Source organism: Sinocyclocheilus grahami, unplaced genomic scaffold (assembly GCF_001515645.1).
Source record: "Sinocyclocheilus grahami isolate Dianchi unplaced genomic scaffold, SAMN03320097.WGS_v1.1 scaffold222.1, whole genome shotgun sequence".
NCBI lineage: Eukaryota > Metazoa > Chordata > Actinopteri > Cypriniformes > Cyprinidae > Sinocyclocheilus > Sinocyclocheilus grahami.
Window position 1 is genome coordinate 128,178 of NW_015505401.1, and position 22,516 is coordinate 150,693.

Below are 22,516 nucleotides of genomic sequence, written 5' to 3' on the forward strand. Positions count from 1 at the left end.
TTTTAAGACTAAAACAAAAGATGGATTCATTGTTATTCTTAATTAAAAAGCATAACAACAATAAAACAGTAAGATACAATGACAAACTAGCTTACAAAACATTTATTAACAAAAACGAACAAGACGAGGCATGGCATACACCACATGCTGTATTACTGTATATACCGACTAATAAATTAGCTACAGAACATTTAGAAAACACTGAGGAATCAAATAAATTACAAAAAAGAGAGCCTCCATAGCATAACGTGAGGTAAACAGCAAAGATAATAAGCTTTTCAAAATGAAAACAAAACGAAAAGTAAAACTAAACTTGCTGTCGGTGACAGTGCTTGCATGTTTTTCCCCCCCACAAGAATACCAGCATGTTCCCCTTTGGTTTAAGAAGCGGTCTTTTACTTTACTTCAGCATGAAAACCATCCATCGTTTCCTCAATATTCGCGTCATTTTTGCTTCGCGCTCCTGCTGATGTGGCGAGTATAAACCAGGCTCTACACCAGGACTGCCCAAACTCGGTCCTGGAGGGCCGGTGTCCTGAAGAGTTTAGCTCCAACCCCAATTAAACACACCTGAACCAGCTAATCAAGCTCTTACTAGGCATACTAGAAACTTAAAGGCAGGTGTGTTGAGGCAAGTTGGAGCTAAACTCTGCAGGACACCGGCCCTGCAGGACCGAGTTTGGGCAGCCCTGCTCTACACTCTATAAGCGCTGCACAGCTCAAACGAGTAAAAACTTCTCTTAAACTCTGCTACAGAAGACAAGAAGCATCTTCACCTCTAACACAACTGCATCAACTTTAACACAGTTACACCACAACACCACTGTGTTCAAGCACGCCAATGTACAAACGAAAAAGGAAAAAAGAAAAGAAAAAAAAGAGCGGTTTTGTTATGCTTTCAGTTTCGTTTGCCTTTTGATGTTTCTCATATGCAACAGAAATGCAGCGCTTATGAGTTAAACAATGCGGTGGTCGCGCCAGTGCGAGCGCACACAAAATTTAGTCGCACGGGCAGAAAAAATTATCGCAAAATGCGGCCATTTGGTCGCACTCTGGAGCCCTGTGCAGTACAGTACAGTATTTATTTATCCTCAGTTGTTCAAATTGCGGTAATCGAATATGGTTATAGTGATAATTAAAATATGAAACGGTAATACAAACCGTGGGGTATTTTATCACGATTTATCGTCAAACCGGTAATCGTTACATCCCTACTTACAATATGACTTTATATCTCAAAATGTGACAAAATAACTTGCAATGCAACTTTACCTCATGCAGTTTACCATTTTAAGAGCCCTCAAAATAATCTGCCACATTTACTGTATATTGGTCAGAGCCCATAGCCTCATGGAAAGTGCTCTGTTCGAGTCCTGACTTGTGGTCCTTTCCTGAATCCTGATCCTGCTCCCCTCTTTCTCGTATCTATCCTGTCCTGTTCTTCTTTAGTGTGAGGTGTGTTCATGCTATCATGAGATGATGGCACCCTGGACAGAGAACTGAGGATTTCTTACTAGGTCTCATCTGAGACTGGGACGGATTCCTGCTCTCAAAAACAACCAGAGAGCAACTGGAAACTTTCCAAGCATGTTCCCAACTAGTACCAAGGTAGTCACACACAGGAAGGTATTTGAGTTCATAAGCAATAATTAAGCAATCAAATATTCAGTCTATTTTAGTTCATATCTGCCGTAATTTACAGTGGTAATTGTTGCACATTCCTAGTATCTTGTTCTGAACTCCCACCCACGTCCGCACCCACCGTGTTCACATTCCCAGCATCTCTATCCTGTAATGTCTAAAACATATCCTGGCTGCGCCACACGACCAATACAGAAATTAATCTGAGGTTGTTTCTCTTCTCTCCCGCGAGTGTTTTACTTTTCCATCCGTTCCCTAGTTCTGTGCAGGAGGAAGAGAACGAGAAAGGAGAGAGGTAGAACATAAAACACATCAAAACATGAAAGCTATGCTTTGGCTGGCGGGGCATTAAAACCAGCTGTCATAATTTTATTCCACAGTTCCCCAGAGGAGACGCAGAGAGACATATTACCCAGATGACTCTGCAAATCTTGACACCATTCTGGCACTGTTTGTCTAATAGAGCAAAACATGGGCTCATTTAGGAGCAGGTTTACACACAGTCCTGTACTTCCAATAAGTGGAGTACAGTAGAAATGTCAAATCACCAAGAACAGCAGTGAGAGGCAGTTAAAATTGAAAAGTAAATGACTTTCAGATGGTTTGACATTTATTCTGGTTCTTTTTAGTTCTTTTGACTCTTACTTGTGGTTAAGCTGCACTGTATAACCAATGGGCTTATATTAAATTTTGTTAGAGATTGCACTGGGGAAAATTTCAAATTGCACCACTCTTTTTGATTATGCGCTGTCAATCTCTGTTACTTATGGGAAAAACTAAAACAGCACTAAACCTCTACCTGCACTGCCAAACAGTCAATGTTAAAAGGCTTACTAAATACTGTTATATTCTTAATATAATAATGTTTCATTTCTCAGCGTCTGCTACTTTTAATAACAAATGTCATAGTTTGTTTTATAGAAACTATAGCCATATCCAGTCATGGTAATGAGGGATCATGGATGGTTTTACCTGTGGTTACCACAGTCTTATTACAAATACCAGAATTGAAATATGCAAGAGCTCTCTCTGAATCCTCCATGAATTAGAACAAGCTATCAGATTTCCTCCTGTGTAAAATCTGTTCTGCTGGAACAGTCTCAGATTGTATGACCAAAAAAAAAAAAACTTGTTTGCCTTCAGACATGATAAGATATGACTGTAATCATGAATAGCCAGATGAAATGAAACTATATCTGATGAGGAGTTCATACTCAGTTCCACTGTCAGAATATTTTAAAGGTGAAGTGTGCCACTAGCGGCACCAAACAGAAATGCTCAAATAAAGACTGCTTTCAAGTTTCCAAGTTTCAAGCTTAAATTAACCATCTTCCATTGGTTAGACAGGCAGTTCAACCTACACCAAATTTGCTTCATTGGTTGAGCCATCATGAATACGAAATCCAGCCCTTAGCTCTATATGACATATGTGTTGATGTCAGCTTTTGGGCGCTTTACGCACAAATTTGAATTATAATAAAACAAATATACTACTAATTTGTACACTATAAAAAAGTTACAACAAAGACGATTGAAGTAAGTTTGACAAGAAAATATTATTTCAGTCTATCTCTTCAAAATGTTTCATTTTATTGAATGTTTCTTGCTGTTTCTTCGTAATTATTTGTGAAATTTACAAGCAATTTCAGAGTGAAAATTGTTTAAAACTAAATCCTAAACCATTTTTTTGTGTAATTGTACTTATTGTTGAAATATTGAAATTATTATTGGCATTTTATTTTTCATTTTAAATATATTTAAAGGGGTCCTATTATGCTCTTTTACAAAGTCTTGATGTTGTTTTGGGGGTGTACTAGAACAAGCTCTCATACTAGGTTGTTCGAAAAACACATTATTTTTCACATATTTTACATTATTACAACCCCTCTCTCCCCAGTCTGGCATGAACGGCTCGAATAGTTCCTGTATCAAATGAAGGCCCGCCTTCTGAAATACGAAATGTGCTGTGATTGGTTAGCTGGGCCAGTGTGCGTTGTGATTGTCAGCACTCTGCGCCTGGTCGGGAAACGTCATGCCCTTTACCATAGCCGCTGCTAGCTTCAGTGTAAATATTCTGTCAATATCAAATCAATTTGAGCGTGATTTAAACCCGGATGATTGTAACCACTCTAAGTTTGTCTGCCTTGGGAAAGCTAGCGTGTCTCTGACATAGTGATAACACTCGTTGCCTTCTCTAGTGCAGCTCAACCAGGTCTCGTCCGATTCGTTGGTATTTGTGATATCACAAATCCCAGAAAATATGCATTGTAGTCTAAACGAGTTGTTCGTTGTAGTTTTTGAAAATTGATTTCTGTTAAATAAAATATCTCCTTTTAAGGTGGACTTTGAACTTTGTAACTTTGCATATCTTTTTTATGCTCAAACAGCAACATTACAGACTAACTAAAGTTGAAAAAGTGAAAAAGCATAATAAGACCCCTTTAAAGACCCCCTAGAAGTCAGATTGTTGTGCTGAAAATTTATGTAATAAATTAAATAATCCAAAATAGGCCACACTGTCCACATTTAACAGTTCATGAATCTGAGCTCATAACTATAGACAGAAAATTGAGCAGACTAACCAATACCTTAAATAAGCTAGAATATATATATATATATATATATTTTTTTTTAAGATACACGCAACTAGACAGTCTAGTTGGAAAGCCATTTTGGCTACACTGACACCCCAGGCTCTGATGGTGGCAGATTCACTTTGTCTTTTTCTTGCGCTGTTGTGGTTTCGGGTGGCAGTGAGGAAGTGCTGCCCGCCCCTTGACCCACCCAGAGCAGCAGGGTGTCAGTGTCGAGAGGTTTTAGGGTGTGGTTCATCCCTCTGATGGCAAGGAACCCCGTTTAAGTCTATTTCTGAACAGCAATAATGTGGTTATGATTATTTAAAGAATGAGGAAAGACAGTTTTATCATTCAAACGCAGACAGAGAGCGAGAGAACCGGGTGGAGCTGAGCAGAGACACTGAAAATAGAGCAGTGCCAATTATGGTCAGTTTAAGTGGAGATCTGATATTCAGGCATACACTCTGCTGCTCACTGGTTTTCTTAGGAGGGGCTGTAGGTTTTTCCAAGGGTCAGGTTTAATTATGGTAGGAATGTGTATTTGTACTTACAGCGATGGCGTATCTGGTGATGTTACGTTTCTCACATTCAGCCAAGGAATCAGGAAGGTCTTCACCATCATGGGACTCTCCATCTGTCACGACTATCATCACTTTAGTGGCCCCTTCCCTCGCTCCTCTGTCTGGACTAAAGGCCTCAGTGCTAGACACGAGTGAGAAAAAGGAAACAGTTAAATGTCTGAGTGGTTTTTTCATAGTTAAAGGCACAAGTGATCAAAAGTAAGAGAAAAAAATTATAATAATGTTACTAAACGATTTCCAATAAACACACATCATTTAACTTTCTATTCATCAAATGATTCTACAAAATGGTATTACGGTTTTCAGCACAACTGTTTTCAACATTGATAACAATAAGAAATGTTTATTGACCAAATCAACATTTGATTTCTCAAGGATGACTGGAGTAATGCCTGCTGAAAATCACAGGAATAAATTACATTTGAAAATATACTTAAAATAGAAAACAGTGTAAAAAATAACATGCCATATGGTTTCATATTTTGTTAAATAGCAAAATAGTATCTATATTTTAAGTGTGTAAGTTTGTATTTTTGGGACCCTGTATAATTCCTGTAATTACAAGACCTATATCAGTCTGAAAACTGACCATATTTCGTATTAAAATTCACATAAACACAAACTAATGCAGATAACTTATATGTTTGAAGCAGCGATACATGCAGCAGGTTTCTGTGCTGATTGTGTGAGGGTGATGTGCATTTTGAAAGATGTAAGTTTCATGGCACAGCCAGTGTTAGTCAACTTAGTGATTTTCAGGCAGTCGTCCAGACTCTAGCTAAATATAACTGTGGCTGCCCGCAAGAGTGCAGAGTTTAAAAACAACCAGCAGCCTTATGCTTAATCACATCCAGTGAAAGCAGGGTAGGAGAGGTGAATAACGGAAGATGTACTGTAGTAAGGAAGCAAAAATGGTGGAAACACAAAAAATAGTAACTTTGAATATAATATCTGCGCTTGAGATGGAATCAAAATCATGTGAGAAAGAATATCACACTCTAATTTTCCACACAGAGGGACGAAAGGAGAACTGACAAAAGAACATGGAACTGTTTTGATGTGGTATGTGAAAAATAGAGGGCAGGTTTTAATGGTGGGGAAGAATGTTTATTCCATGAAGATATTTATACACAGGATGTTGTGAGGGAGAAAATCTTGAACAAATCTTGAAAAAATGCTTGAATATAAGAAAGATACAGAAGTTGTTATGCAGATTTTCAATGCAGAGTTTCAGTGGGATTTTAGTGATTTTTTTAGTGTGGATTTAGGAAGAAAGCAAGCAAGAACCCATGTGAAAACAAAGTCTGCTTAATTGTATTGAATGTGCACACACACACACACACACACACACACTCACACATATATATATATATATATATATATATATATATATATATACATGTGTCAAATTAAAAATTATACTTTAAGAACTTTTAACTACATTTAAAGTTAAAGGGGTCATTTGATGCGATTTCAATTTTTCCTTTCTCTTTGGAGTGTTACAAGCTCTTGGTACATAAAGAAGATGTGTAAAGTTGCAAAGACTAAAGTCTCAAATCCAAAGAGATATTCTTTATAAAAGTTAAGAGTCAGCCACACCTACCTAAAATGGCTCATTCTAACACGCCCCCACATGTCTACGTCACTATGTGGGAAGATTTGCATAACGCCACCCAAATGTTCACGCAAAGAAAGAAGGCGTAACTTTTATTCTCGCTGTAGTATTGTTGCCGCTGCCGCCATGTCGTGTGTGTTTCGGTGTGTAAAACTACTTTGTTTGGCCTTCCAAAAGAGGACGATATCCGCTTTGTCATGCCTGGAGCTGATCCGTGCTGGTCACTGAGGAAATACATCAACTTCGCGCTGTGGATCGCCGGATCGGCTTTCACTGTGGACGAAGCGGAGTCTAGCCTGGGGTCGTCACATGTGGTTGCCGCAAGCCCACCGGATGCTCCTTCGTCGGCCTCCGCTCACTCAAGACCGCCGTGTGTTTCGTTGTAAAAGCGAAACTACTTAGTTTGGCCTTCCAAAAGAGGACACAACTAGACTCCAAAAGAGGACACAACTGTCTCTTCGCTCCGGCCGGGACACGGCATCACAGTTTGATGAGGGGCGTAACATTTCTGTCACACGCTTGAGGTATTCGGCCAATCACAATGCACTGGATAGCTGGCCAATCAGAGCACACATCGCTTTTCAGACAGATGAGCTTTGTAAAAATAAACGCGATTCAGAAAAGCGGGGCATAGAGGCGAAACAATAATGTACAGTATGTGGAAAATAATGTGTTTTTTGAACCTTAAACCACATAAACACATTTCATTACACCAAATACACAAAATAATGTTCTTTTTAGCAGCATCATATGACCCCTTTAATATATTTAACTAAATTGCAAATTCATCATTACAAATCTGTAATTACAAATATTTTTAAATACATGATACATACAGAAATTACATTAAAGTATATTTTAGTTTACCATAAATGCTTGTCCATACTTTTGGCAGTACAGTCAAATTAATTATGAAATTACATATTAAGGTATAATTTATTTTCATTTGTAAATAACATGCTATTAAGAGTCAGAAAACATTACATTCAACTCACACTTCAGAATATATGTTTAAACTATCCTTCTAGTAAAAGCATCTTTCTAAACTATCTTTCTAGTAAAAGCATGCTAAAGTGTATTACTTTTGAAAGCAAGCAAGCAAGAAATAAAGAAAGAAAGAAAGAAAGAAAGAAAGCTGCAGGGAAAGTGATTTGAACAAATAAGTCTGTTAACTGCTGGGGCTGGTGTTATTTAAAGATTTAAAGGCTTTTATTGAGTGCTACATCTGGACTTATGTGGTTTTTAACTCACACTCTCTTTCATTTTACTGTGAGTTTGAATTCATTGCTATATTTGAATTCTCTCACGTTCATGTTTGTGTGTGTGAATGTACTGTATGAACATGGTCATGTGTGTTTGAACAGCTGCATGAGTGAAGGCTGCGTCTACTGGATGGTGACCACACCTGCAGCTCTGCTGAGCCAGCTCTCCTTCTCTCTCCATCAGCAAACCTAAATGTTATGACAACCTTCCTCACCTCAGCCAACTACTGCTATCACTTCATATACTGTGAGAGAGTGTGTCTGTCCAATATGTGCCTTACAGAGAATGGAAAGTCTTAAATGAGGCTTTAATTGTGTAGAAACACAAATAAACACACCACAAACACATAAACAAACTCTCACACAGTAAGAGAGCTGAAGAACCTGATATAAACAAAAGAAAAGGTCCATGAATTGTGTGCAAGACAAAATGAAGGATTGTGTGTTTAGCACTGACAGAGATTTAAGACTAGATTCCTGAACATCCATGTTACAGTTTCAGTGTTAAATACTCATTGTATGTCATTAAGTTGTAAGCTTTGTATTTTATTCACTAAAACAAGCTGGCTTACAAAATTCATTAGTTCTGGGTTTCAACTGCAAGTTTTTGATTCACTAAAAAGAACTGGTTCATAAGAGTCATTCGATCTGGAATCAGACTACACTGTTTTTACTGTATGGTTCTGATTTACTAAAAAAAAGGAAAAAGCTCTTAAGAGTCATTTGTTCATTTATAAGAGTCATTTGTTTTATTTATTAAAAAGATTTTCTCACAAGAGCCATTCATTCTGAAATCAGACTACATAGTTTGTATTCTATGTTTCTGATCTACTAAAAAGAATCAGCTCATCGAGGAAATCAGACTGGTTAGACTATACTTGTATGTTTGTCGGTTCACTAAAAAGAACCAACTCATAAGAGTTTTTTGTTCGGGAACTGGTCACGCTATTTGTTTTTTATTTGCTAAAATGCAGTGACTTATTGTCACTGAATTATTTGTTCAGGAAACAGACTAAAAATTATTTTAAAAATATAACCGACTCATGAAAGTCATGGTTGCACAGTTTGTTTTTGATTCACTAAAATATCTGACTCACAAACATTATTTGTTCAGGAATCAGACTACACTGGTCATGCAATTAGTTTTTTATTTGCTAAAAAACAGTGACTCATGAGAATTATTTGTTCACGTTGTACACTCTAAAAAATGCTGGGTTCAGCCTGTTGGGTAATTTTATTTGGTTGGTTTTAATATTGTTACCCAGGTGCTGGGTAGTTTTTCTGTAACTAAGTTGCTGTGTCATTTTTAACGCTGGGTTATTTTTTCTACCCAACCGCTGGGTTAAGCCCGTCTCCGATGAAACAACCCAGCTGCTGAGTTACAGTTAGTACGCGGGCTTATCGAGTCCTCTACAGGAGAGAGCAGTTCTCAGCAGCGCCACCGATTTGGTGCACTTCTTCAGCGAAATAAAGGCATTTCCGTCACACGCTTGAGGTATTCGGCCAATCACAATGCACTGGATAGCTGGCCAATCAGAGCACACATCGCTTTTCAGACAGATGAGCTTTGTAAAAATAAACGCGATTCAGAAAAGCGGGGCATAGAGGCGAAACAATAATGTACAGTATGTGGAAAATAATGTGTTTTTTGAACCTTAAACCACATAAACACATTTCATTACACCAAATACACAAAATAATGTTCTTTTTAGCAGCATCATATGACCCCTTTAATATATTTAACTAAATTGCAAATTCATCATTACAAATCTGTAATTACAAATATTTTTAAATACATGATACATACAGAAATTACATTAAAGTATATTTTAGTTTACCATAAATGCTTGTCCATACTTTTGGCAGTACAGTCAAATTAATTATGAAATTACATATTAAGGTATAATTTATTTTCATTTGTAAATAACATGCTATTAAGAGTCAGAAAACATTACATTCAACTCACACTTCAGAATATATGTTTAAACTATCCTTCTAGTAAAAGCATCTTTCTAAACTATCTTTCTAGTAAAAGCATGCTAAAGTGTATTACTTTTGAAAGCAAGCAAGCAAGAAATAAAGAAAGAAAGAAAGAAAGAAAGAAAGCTGCAGGGAAAGTGATTTGAACAAATAAGTCTGTTAACTGCTGGGGCTGGTGTTATTTAAAGGCTGCTGTGCTTTTATTGAGTGCTACATCTGGACTTATGTGGTTTTTAACTCACACTCTCTTTCATTTTACTGTGAGTTTGAATTCATTGCTATATTTGAATTCTCTCACGTTCATGTTTGTGTGTGTGAATGTACTGTATGAACATGGTCATGTGTGTTTGAACAGCTGCATGAGTGAAGGCTGCGTCTACTGGATGGTGACCACACCTGCAGCTCTGCTGAGCCAGCTCTCCTTCTCTCTCCATCAGCAAACCTAAATGTTATGACAACCTTCCTCACCTCAGCCAACTACTGCTATCACTTCATATACTGTGAGAGAGTGTGTCTGTCCAATATGTGCCTTACAGAGAATGGAAAGTCTTAAATGAGGCTTTAATTGTGTAGAAACACAAATAAACACACCACAAACACATAAACAAACTCTCACACAGTAAGAGAGCTGAAGAACCTGATATAAACAAAAGAAAAGGTCCATGAATTGTGTGCAAGACAAAATGAAGGATTGTGTGTTTAGCACTGACAGAGATTTAAGACTAGATTCCTGAACATCCATGTTACAGTTTCAGTGTTAAATACTCATTGTATGTCATTAAGTTGTAAGCTTTGTATTTTATTCACTAAAACAAGCTGGCTTACAAAATTCATTAGTTCTGGGTTTCAACTGCAAGTTTTTGATTCACTAAAAAGAACTGGTTCATAAGAGTCATTCGATCTGGAATCAGACTACACTGTTTTTACTGTATGGTTCTGATTTACTAAAAAAAAGGAAAAAGCTCTTAAGAGTCATTTGTTCATTTATAAGAGTCATTTGTTTTATTTATTAAAAAGATTTTCTCACAAGAGCCATTCATTCTGAAATCAGACTACATAGTTTGTATTCTATGTTTCTGATCTACTAAAAAGAATCAGCTCATCGAGGAAATCAGACTGGTTAGACTATACTTGTATGTTTGTCGGTTCACTAAAAAGAACCAACTCATAAGAGTTTTTTGTTCGGGAACTGGTCACGCTATTTGTTTTTTATTTGCTAAAATGCAGTGACTTATTGTCACTGAATTATTTGTTCAGGAAACAGACTAAAAATTATTTTAAAAATATAACCGACTCATGAAAGTCATGGTTGCACAGTTTGTTTTTGATTCACTAAAATATCTGACTCACAAACATTATTTGTTCAGGAATCAGACTACACTGGTCATGCAATTAGTTTTTTATTTGCTAAAAAACAGTGACTCATGAGAATTATTTGTTCACGTTGTACACTCTAAAAAATGCTGGGTTCAGCCTGTTGGGTAATTTTATTTGGTTGGTTTTAATATTGTTACCCAGGTGCTGGGTAGTTTTTCTGTAACTAAGTTGCTGTGTCATTTTTAACGCTGGGTTATTTTTTCTACCCAACCGCTGGGTTAAGCCCGTCTCCGATGAAACAACCCAGCTGCTGAGTTACAGTTAGTACGCGGGCTTATCGAGTCCTCTACAGGAGAGAGCAGTTCTCAGCAGCGCCACCGATTTGGTGCACTTCTTCAGCGAAATAAAGGTTTGTATACATTTTATTTCATTTATATAGTCTTTAATGTGGTCTAAATTATAATATTTTACGCAATGCAACATAAGGACGAGAATGTCAGTCAGCTGCATCAGCAGTGGTCATTTAGCGCTGGAAACACCTTTGCCTTGCATAACATAAATGGATTTTATTTGTTATAATACTGAGTGTAATTTAAAGGTGAGGTATGTATTTTTTCAAAAACGCTTTAGAAACCTGAGTCGGGCCGACTACCAAAACTTGTGTGATATTTTTTTAATATATAATATATAATATAATAATTTTTCAACAATAGTTGACATAAATAAAACAACACAGCATGGTGGATAAAAACATTTAACCCAACCAACTGGGTCAAAATAACCCAGCATGTGTTCTGTCCAATATTTACCCAGCGCTGGGTTGCCAAGTAACCCAAGTTGGGTTGTTTTTACCCAGCATTTTTTAGAGTGTAGATTCAATAGCACTGTTGTCATTTGGTTTCACAATTTTTTTTAAATGACTTGATATGCAGCGTCTGTATTGACGGTAAATTTGTTGAAATTAATAAAATTATAAATTTTTTGTAATGTAAAATAAACCTGACGTCGTTATTACGACTTGTCAACTCATAAGTACGAACGTCCCAGGTGGACTTGAACGCAGCAAGAGTTCTGTGTTATTAATTCATTTAAATAATCAAGTGAAATTCTGTTTTCCTTGATATGGCCCTTTTAAATGCATCTAGACTGGATTGTTCAAATCTCATTTTCAGACAGTAGAAAGTTCCTTCCCAGCAGTCACTGAAAATCTGAGACGAGTTTAATTTTGTGAGCCTTTGCTTTTGTGGTCAGCAAGTGCCAGCTATGGTTAGTGTTCTACATGTGTGTGTGTGTATGTGTGTGTTGGAGGGATTCAGTATTGGGATACCAATAAATAAGAATGACAGAAGCAGACATTACAGGAATGGAGAGAGTGTGAATGGGACTCAGAGTGCAACGAATAGGCATCTCTTTAAACAAATCTTTGCTCGTGCATGAGAGTCTCAGGGGAAGGTATGGAATTACAGTTCTGCAACATAAAATATACTGTTACATAAAAACATAAAAACAAAGAAACTATTGACCAGATAGACTCAACTATGCTACACACTTTACATTATCTCTGGATGTGGTGAGGGATCATGGAAAGGTCAGAATGTACATAACACGATACCTTTCATAAAGGAGTAAGAGAGAGGGCCGTGCTACATTTGTTTTGAATGAGAAGTTGGTCACCATACCATGCCATTTGGATGGCGTATGCGGTGCGGGTCTCCCGTCCCTCTTGACGACTGATGTTCTTGGCGGCTTCAACCACATCCTGTGTTGTCTGATAGTCCCTGAGAGACCACTCATGGACTGAGATCTCGCCGTACTGCAGGACACCTACCTACAAATAGTCACAAACAGTATTTCAAGGTGATACATGTCATTTGTGATGATAACATTTCTCCCATCTCAGTTTATATGCAAAATCATTAGGGATTCTTCATGACCACATCATGATATGATATGAGTAATTTTATTTCATGGTAACGATAATACGATGTAGTTATTTTTACTTTACATTAGGTCTAAAATATGGTATTAAAATTTTTGATCCCATAGAAATTTCATAAATCTTGTCACAAGTGTCAATATCACAAAAAACTACTACTAGCCTAAGTTTAAAAAAGAGGGGAAAAAACTCAAGCTCACTGAAGACAAGTAAACAGTCAGCAATTAAATAAGAATACTAACTACAAGCAATAGGACAAAATAACTACAGTAGAACAAATAAATAAGAAATTCTACATACATTGTATTAAGTAATCAAATGTATAAAAACACTGTGAATTCTTCACTGTGTAAATTAAATATAATTTCTTATTAGTTACAAAAGTGATTTAGTCAAGAGCAGTGAGAGATTTTCTCTCTTTTGTTGTTTGATTAACATGAACGACAGACAGCAAGAATATAAGACTGCTGTCACTTTAAGAGCTGCCCAGATCCAATATACTGTTACACATGTGCTTTCTTTCTCAGCTGTTTGCTTCAAAATTACTGTTTATGAAGATACTTGCAAAGATGGGCATTTTGACACATAGGCTTACAAGTGTGTGTATTTAACTGTTCAAGACAAAAATAAGTCTGTTTAATACTCCCGCGCTCTGTGAGCATAGTCTTCACGTGCACGCCTGATTGCATTTCAAGGGCTTAAATTCACTTGTTTTTAAACTGCAATGCTTAAAAATGCATACAAACTATTCATTTTCATGACCACATAGCACAGCAACGTCACCTGAACGTGTAACCGTGATAGAGAAGATAGCCTAAACATTTCTACCGGTTAATCGTGTCTACCAGTATATCGCCCACCCCTAAGAAACATATTCATTAAAACATTATAAAGACATTTCTGTGGTGCTTTCATAACATTGATGTGTTTGTTCGAGCATCCTTACTCCAACATTGTAACATTGTCTTAACCAATAGTCTGAATCTAGCGGTTGTGCTATTTGTAAATAGAGGGTCCTTCATAAGGTGATATTTGGGGGTCCCTGCCATTAAAAAGAAAGAAGAAAAAAATGGTCAAGCAGATGTTTGAGGTAATTTGCTGTAAAACACAGCAGCAGTAATTAACTCTAATTACTAACTCTAATGGATAACTCTAGAATCAGATGTAGATGAGATGACATCTCCACTATGTGCTCTGCCCCACCAACATGAAGGCCTAAATCTTTTAGAGCAAGAAATGCTCCACAAACCAAAGGAATTTCCTTTTACCTCTTGTTGCCCCCAGCCTGCCTACCGCTTTAAATAACTCGCATACAAAAAACACATTCCAGGAACATAGATACACACATATCCATGTCTCTCTTAATCCATCCATCTATCCACGCATCCATCAGTCCATCTTCTCTTTATCATTTTCTGGTTTCTCTAGCATGCATTCATACATTTCTAATTCTGTCCCCTTTGTCCTTTTCCTCTACAAACCACAACTTCTGTCTGTTCACATTAATTTAGTCATTTATTTTCTCCAGCCTGCCAGCTCTGTTTCTGTTTGGGCTCATTTCTCTCTGCGGACTGGCTTGTGGTTCTGTTCCTTACAGTCGCTCAAACTGGCTCAGTGCATCAAAGATCGGTGTTGGAGCTGCCGATGACAGGGTTTAAGGTAAAAAGGCAGTTCTACATATCTGTCAAAACCTCAGCCAGGTCTCTGCTACCTAAAAGCACACAGCTGTAGGGTAAAGATTTTGCTCACTCATTTTGCTGAATGTTTATGCATACATCCTGATCAATGAATTTCCATGATTTTTCCATAACTTTTCCAATTGCTTATAATGACTGGATAGGAAATAAAAGAGGTTTTTAAAAGTCATTTTTGCACTCACAAAGAGTTATTTATCCCTTATTAAGCAATACTTCATAACTGTAAATAAATAGAACAAATTGATCATAATGACCTTTTCAGATTTTACTAATTGTCAAGACTTTTTCAGGCCTGGAAAACACACATTTGAATGCACTGATATATATTTATTTTTTCCAGGAACAATGGGAACCCTTCTTATGGCTACACATTCTTGAAATAATTTTTTTGAGGACTGAATACATCCAACTGTCAAGCTAAGATGAGTTACTTATTCAAAAGTAATGTTTACTAAAGTGCAGATCTAAGCCAAAGAGCCAAATCTGGAAAAAAACATATTTAGGTGTTTTTATTAATATAGAATCACAAAAAAGCCCTCAAAACTACACAATTTATTATTATTTAAAAAAACATACCTGCATTTGTTCAGGGCTTATGTGGAACTTGCTGAGAATGTTGCTAAGAAAGTTCTGCACTTCGTACCAAGGGTAGATACTATTAGAACCATCTAAAACAATCACTATATCCATGTATGTGGTGCATCCTGTGAAAAACAAACACAAAAGGAGTTCAGTTAAATGCAGTTGTTTCATTCAATCCAACAGGTCAGATGGAGAGAGGATGTTTCTCACTCTGGGCAGTGGGTGCAATGACGTCCTTGGGCTCCATGTCATTGGTGACAGATGCACAGATTCCTGTGCTGAACAGAGATGTACCACATTCCTGGGACCATAGTGGAGCGCAGGCCTAAAGATTACACAGAGAATGTCTGTATTACACTTGAAGTTCAGCATCTGTAGCACCACCTTTATGCTTTACACAATTACTACTGGTACCTTACTTATTATGGTAACAGGTACAGACTTATTATGAACAGTATGTCACAGAACTTGTGGCTGATATTTGCACAAATCAGGGATTTTGTTAGCATTGCATGTTAAATTCTCTTTGTAAATGTTAAGTCTGGTATTTGGGCCTTTTTCTGACAAATGTCTTCTGTTTAAAAAGTGGGAAGCGCCATGTGCTGGTCAGACCAATACAATCTACTGAAGTGAAATGAACCAGGGAAAGTAGGTGAGGGAAACAGAAAGAGAGAGAAGCAAAGAGAAAGTGGTCATGAAAAAGCACAGAGGAATATTTTATTGCTCAGAAGTTTCTCTTTTATAGCTCAGGCAGAACACTTACACTACCATTCAAAGGTTTGTGGTCAGTAAGATTATTCTAAATAAATTAATATTAGTATGATTTTTAAAGGTGACATTAAAGACATTTATAATGTTACAAAAAATTCATTTTCACATTATATTCTTTTGAACTTTCTATTTCTCAAAGAATGCTGAAAATGATGTTTTCAACATTGATAATAACAAGAAATGTTTCTTCAGCACCAAATAGCATTAAAAAAATTTTTTTTTTAAATCATGTGACACTGAAGACTGGAGTAATTGCTGCTGAAAATTCAGATTTACCACCACAGGAATAAATTACATTTTAAAATAAATTAAAATAGAAAACAGTTGTTTTAAATTATAAAAAAAATTCAAAACATTACTGTGTTTACTGTATTTTTTACCAAATAAATGCAGCCTTGATGAGCATAAAAGACCTCTATCAAAAACATTTTAAAATCTTATCAACCCCTTTTGAATGGTAGTGCCACTGAGTTCTCAGAACTTTGTCTCAAACGATTCTCTTAAAAGAATAAAGAATACAATAAATAATTTTGGAATAATTTGATAAGAAATTTCTGAATTAATATTGAAATCATATTAGTCTGAACAGAGTTCAAGTATTGTTGATATCTCTTCTGAAAATTTATTCTGGAATTATTTGGATCTCTTTCTCAGTAGAGAGAGAAAGAATGAGATTTCGAAGATATGTGATTTTCTTTTCTTGTGGGAAATAATGACCAAAATGGGTTAGAAAAAGAAGACTGAGAAGAGAAAGAAAAAATGAGAAGGAGCGATATGGAGAGCTGTTGATATTGTCATAAATGCTTTAACAGAGTTGGCGGCTGCTCCTGCAATGAAGCAATTTAAACGTACTTGGAGGGAATTGGGGGGAGAAGGGCAATAAAAAAACATAAAAATAGTACATCTTCAAAGCGTGCCATTTATTTGCCTGAAAAACCATTGTGAGGATTGGTGAGGCAAAGAATGGAGAGAAAGAAAACATACCAAGAGTTGAAAGATGGAGAATGAGACAAAAGAAAGACGGGTTTGGAAGGAGTGGTTAGACTGAAGGGGGGTAAATGTTCTCCGACTCCCCACCCTGTTATTATGAAGGCCTGTAACAGAGGGATGGGAGGATGGAGAAAGGGAAAGGAAAAAGGACAGAATGAGTGCGAGAGACAGAACTGAAATGGCGATGCTATGGCTTTTCCACGGCCTGTCATTACAAAGGGCTTGAGTCACATTCCTATCCTGTTATAGCACTGACCAAAGGAACAAACACAGACTCACAAATCCCTAAACAGGTACATTCAATTAAACGCTTTGGTTAGTGATATTTGAATCTGAAATGTGGGGCTCATTACATCCATGCTGTGAGCGCTAGTTGTAGTTGGCATACGCCACGGTGAACTATGTGTGAATCCATCCCAGAAGCTGTACTCACTTGCTCTCCGTTTAACCCTCTGTCACACAAACACACACACAAAAACATATTTTTGTTTGAACACACATAGCCTGACTCCCTCCGCCAAAACATTCGCTCGCTCTCATAAAACGTCTGACTACTGGTGAAAGCCACCCAGCAACTCCACCAAAGCCACAGCGCAGCGGCTCCAGAACTGGACTGATCTGGTTCACTGCGTTCTGCCCGACACAAAAAGCCTTGTGTATGTGGAAGAGAGAGTGTGTGTGCGGGTACAAGAAATTTAGAGGCTGAAACCATGAATATTAAGAGGAAGACTGACTGTTCTGATTGAGTTTTGGGTCAGGTGAGGTTTTAACTTGCTTTTGTCTTTGTCTCCCACTCCATCTACCAATCCATACTTCCATATGTCTTAAAGAAATAGTTCACTCAAAAAGGAAAACTGCCATCATCTATGTTGTTCCAAACCCACATGACTTTCTTTTCCTTCTATGCAAATCAGGATGTTGTACTTCCTTATGACTACTATATTTCAATTCCTTTAAAGTCATATGATAGCTTTGATAGAGAAGCAGATAAAAAGTTACATTATTCATTAGAAATTCTGATATCCGACCAAGTTCTCCTTGGCACATTGATAAGAGAAGTAGTTGTGTCCAGTTAGTGAATGATGCATTGTTTTGAACTGGATCTTTTCAATGAAAGTAGTCTGAATGATTCATTTACAAATTGATGTGGTTCTCTTGTTTAACTCACTAAACAATTATTTTCCAGCAAATTTTATCATGCTGTGCTTCTCTGAAGCTTGAAAGCTCCAGTCTCCGTTCAAAGTAATTGCATGGAACCGTGCGACTGACCACATTCCGTTAAATTTCTCATTTTGTACTCCACACAAGAAAGAAAGTCATATGTATCTTTTTAAGAATACACACCCATCTAGTCAAACACTGACTGTATAATGTGTCATTCCAATAGTGGCCACTGTTTTGCAGGTGGTCACATGAACATAGATGGTGGTCAAGACAGATGGTGGTGGTTGGGTGAGACAGAGGGGATTTCATAACCATTCATTCTACACGCCATATCACAAAAACTTACACACTCATGCCTACTCACATATATATAAAAACACAAAAATGACTGAATAATTAAAATACTGCTGTGATGTCAGTGCTGAAACATGAGATGTTTTTGGACTTGAAATGCAGAATTTCAAATATAATCTCACCAGGAAGCCATCTGAAGCAGCAGGGGTTAGCGTCATCCCCAAATGAGAGTTTTTAAGATTTCGAGACACGTTCTGAAATGCATTTTCACCTATACAGGGCATAACACAAAAACATGTTGTAAACTACTATTCCATGCACAACACAGTCATTGAATGTAAATTTTCATAGCCAGAGAGTTGATCCAATACCTAGGTTAACTTTTGAACAATTGGAATTTATCTCATCTCCCACAATGCACTTGTAAATATCCCCTTTCCTGTTATTTTGTGGTCCATCCCATGGAGCACCAACCAGAATTCTGTTCATAAAACAATGAGTCACTCAGAATATCAAAAAACCTTTACAAATGAGACTTTGTGAGCACCGTAAAACATTTATTTATATTTACAAGTCTTAGTTTTGTTATAGTTTGTGATCACCTGATGATATCTTAATATACTAAAACCTTGTCAGGGTCCATATGTAATATCCAAATGGTATTTATCATCAAGAACTTCTAAATGTGAGTAAAAACCAAAAATTATCGAAAAGTACTCACGATTTCTCTCCATTGTTCTCATGCTGTAACACAGAGAAGCCGAACAGAGCATCTTCAGGCCCACTGAAGATCCGTGGCCTCTTCACATCAATATTAAAACACTCACACAGCCCTAAAACAGAAAAATATATAGTAAAACAATGCATACTGTAGTTAACATAAATACAACTGTTAGGGCTGTGTATCACCAGCAAAGTCACGATACGATACGTATCACGATACGGGACTGCACTGAATTTCACCTCAGAAGAATTTAGTAAAACAGCTGTTTATGAAACACTGCATACTATAGGGCTGTTGCTAATTATTGGCAGAGCAGGTAGTTGATCTCTGCATTATGAGGAGGGCCTCCATAACTGTACCACAGTACAATATAGGTAATGGCATATGTTTCATGTTTACATTGGGCACTCCTCACCAGGTGCAATATTCAGATTTTTTGCATCTTGTTTTTAAGCCCATAAATAATAATGTACTCGTTCTAATAAATTTATATTGTAATGTACTCATTCGAATATATAAAAAAAAAATATTTACATTGCTGGTAGGTTATCATTGCACAAATTAACATACTCTCTACATTTAAAAAATAAAATGAGAAGAGTTCTAAACTAATGTCCTGTCTTCTGTATCTAACGCACACAAGCTCATTCACTCACACAGATCACGCTGCGCGCGCACTCAGACATTCAGTAACAAACCTTTTAGCGCTGCCCCACAATTTTATCAACTAAATAGCTTAATCGCTCAAGAGCTACATTACCTTTCTCAACAAGGAGCTGGTAACATCGTTGTTTCTAAAGGAATTAAAGCCACAGCTTCACTGTTAATAGAGAAGCGCGGCAAAACGGTGGTAATTCATACATACACATCCCCTCTCTCTCTCGCTCTCTCTTATTTGAACACTTGATGAATTACACTTTTCTGAGAATAGAATATTGAAGTGGAGATCGTTAAACTGCAAACTAAAACTAAAACCGGTGTTTTCAGAAAGCAAGCACTTTTATCCACAGTGGTGATAGAGCGCGTGTGCACATGGTTGCCAAGCTGACAAAGATAAGTAGCACACTTAGCAGATATTTCCGTATTGCGCAAATGGGAAGCTCTGTTTCAGGGATTACGTTTCTTTATATCAGGCATCCCGGTTGTGTTCCTCTGCGGCCAGATTAAACCTTGTTATAGCCTATATATTATGCTCTATTAATTATTTTTTAGAAACCTCGCACTTTTCTGCTCAATTTTAAACGTTGTTCTTGTATTCAAATTAAGCGCGGTCCACTGCTGCACACGTGCCACAATATTGATACAGGGACAGCTGTATCGATACTCGTATCGTCAAATCTCTGTGACGATACATCGTTGTATCGATGTATCGAACACAGCACTAACTGTGCTGCTTAATGTATTTGTGGGACATTTTTAAGAGAATGTTTGAGCAATAGAAAGTTCAGATGAACAGCATTTATTTAAAGGGATAATTTAAAGGCATAATCTACCCAAAAATTAAAAGTGACAGACAGGCAGACAAACAGGAAAACGCCAGAGAAAAAGAGTTTGCAAAAGAGAGAAGGGAAGAGAGGAAAAGAGAGGGAAGGGCGTCGGTTGTAATAACTATTGAACATAGTAGTTCCCTGTTATGACATACAGACCTGGCTTTTATATGACTGAGAGAGAGAGAGAGAGAGAGAGGCTGAAGCAGAAGTTCACCGGTGGATTTGCAGCTCATGGCAAATGTAACTCAAAACAACCTTATTGGCAGACTTGTGGAGCAAAGATGACCAGTCAATCACACTCCCAGCATAATACCAACCCTGAAACCTATCTGAGGGGATTTCTCTGTTTTGTGTGATACGGGTTTTGACCCACACATACACTGAGGTCTCATTCACTGTGGGTGAAGTTGTGCTCTGAGTGGATTTCTTAGGATTGTTTACCCAGAGAGCAGAGGGGGAAGCTTTCAGAAAGGGAGCAGGCAGAGCACCAAACCCCACAGACCTCAAACAGGGTGCCTGCATTTCTCTCTTTCAGTCTCTCATCCTCTCTCTCTCACTTTCCAATGGAATGAGAACATGGAGAGGGATCCATATGGATCAAAGAACAAATGGGACACGGTCTGTAATTCATGCTTTCCCCCCCCCCCTAAAATGTTCACAAAACCTAAATTGTCTTCCCACAATTCTCTTGTGCTCCTATTTCTCCTTTTCCCTGTTTGCACTCTTTTCCTCCAAAAAAAAGAGTGACATACCAAAGGGACATATAGACATCACTGACAAGCTACACAAAATCACGGTCAAAATCGGCAATGAATCGCCTGCGATTTTTAACGTGATTTTGTGTAGCTTGTCAGTGAACTACAGCTCTGTGTAGTAAATGCTGCGCCATCTGAAAGCACGTGCTGGAGATTTACTACTAATCACAGGAGCGGCTTTACTGACGAGACGTGCATGAAAATCGCATTCGATTTTTTTGCACAGCCCTACTTAAAATGCACCCTTCTCACTTAAAATACTTTGGTGAGTTAATAAGAATATTGGTAAAACTTTAGTGTCCAGTTCTCACTATTAACTAGTTGGTTATTAGCATGAATATTACTGTTATATTGGCTGTTTATTATTACTTAAAGCACATATTAATGTCTTATTCTGCAAGACCTTATTCTAAATCCTTAATCTTACCCAATTCTTAAACTTAACAACTACTTTACTAAGTATTAATAAGCAGTAATTAGAAGTATATTGAGGCAAAAGTCATAGTTAATATTTAGTTGTTAATAGTAAGAATTGGACACTAATCTAAAGTGTAAGCAGAATAATTATCGTCTCAGGTTACGTATGTAACCATGGTTCCTCGAAGGAACGAGACGCTGCGTTGGAGGATGCTTCGGGAACGGCCTTCAGCGTGACCGGCTCTGAATCTCGTGTGTAATCAGACAAATAGATGGGCGAGACGTCACGGGCGGGTTAGGGGCGTGGACCATCACGCAGCGTCGCTGATGTCCTGCATCGAGACACCTGCCAAGAAGGCTTTTGAGGCCGCCACACTTCTGGTAGAGTGAGCCTTGACCCCAAGAGGCGAAGGGAGATCAGAGGACTCATAGGAAATAGAAATGGCATCTACTATCCACCGACTGAGGGTCTGTTTTGTAGCTGGAAGACCTCTCTTTTAGGGGGACCATAGCATACGAGCCGTTGCTCGCACTAGACACATACAGTTAAACTTCTGCTGGTCTGGATCCCCGAAGGGACGAGGACTGAGGGCCTGGAGCACGACAGGCCGTGGTGTAGAGGAGGGGACCTTAGGAACATACCCCGCTCGAGGGTACAGAAACATTTTGGCCAGACTGGGTGCAAAGTCAAGATAAGAAGGGACCACTGAAAGGGCCTGCAGAT

The 22,516-nt window shown here is 37.6% G+C and overlaps 1 protein-coding gene across 1 annotated transcript in view; it reads right to left on the minus strand.

The window, feature by feature from the left end:
• Nucleotides 1–22,516, minus strand: part of LOC107596623 (integrin alpha-10-like) — a 57,345-nt gene that overhangs the window by 25,177 nt on the left and 9,652 nt on the right. The window contains exons 2-8 of the mRNA XM_016287381.1: nucleotides 19,128–19,239; nucleotides 18,778–18,887; nucleotides 18,589–18,677; nucleotides 15,398–15,512; nucleotides 15,182–15,309; nucleotides 12,652–12,800; nucleotides 4,769–4,919 (exon numbers count right to left, since the gene is read on the minus strand). Coding sequence (XP_016142867.1) covers nucleotides 4,769–4,919; nucleotides 12,652–12,800; nucleotides 15,182–15,309; nucleotides 15,398–15,512; nucleotides 18,589–18,677; nucleotides 18,778–18,887; nucleotides 19,128–19,239 — 854 coding nt within the window. The remainder of the gene's footprint in view (nucleotides 1–4,768; nucleotides 4,920–12,651; nucleotides 12,801–15,181; nucleotides 15,310–15,397; nucleotides 15,513–18,588; nucleotides 18,678–18,777; nucleotides 18,888–19,127; nucleotides 19,240–22,516) is intronic.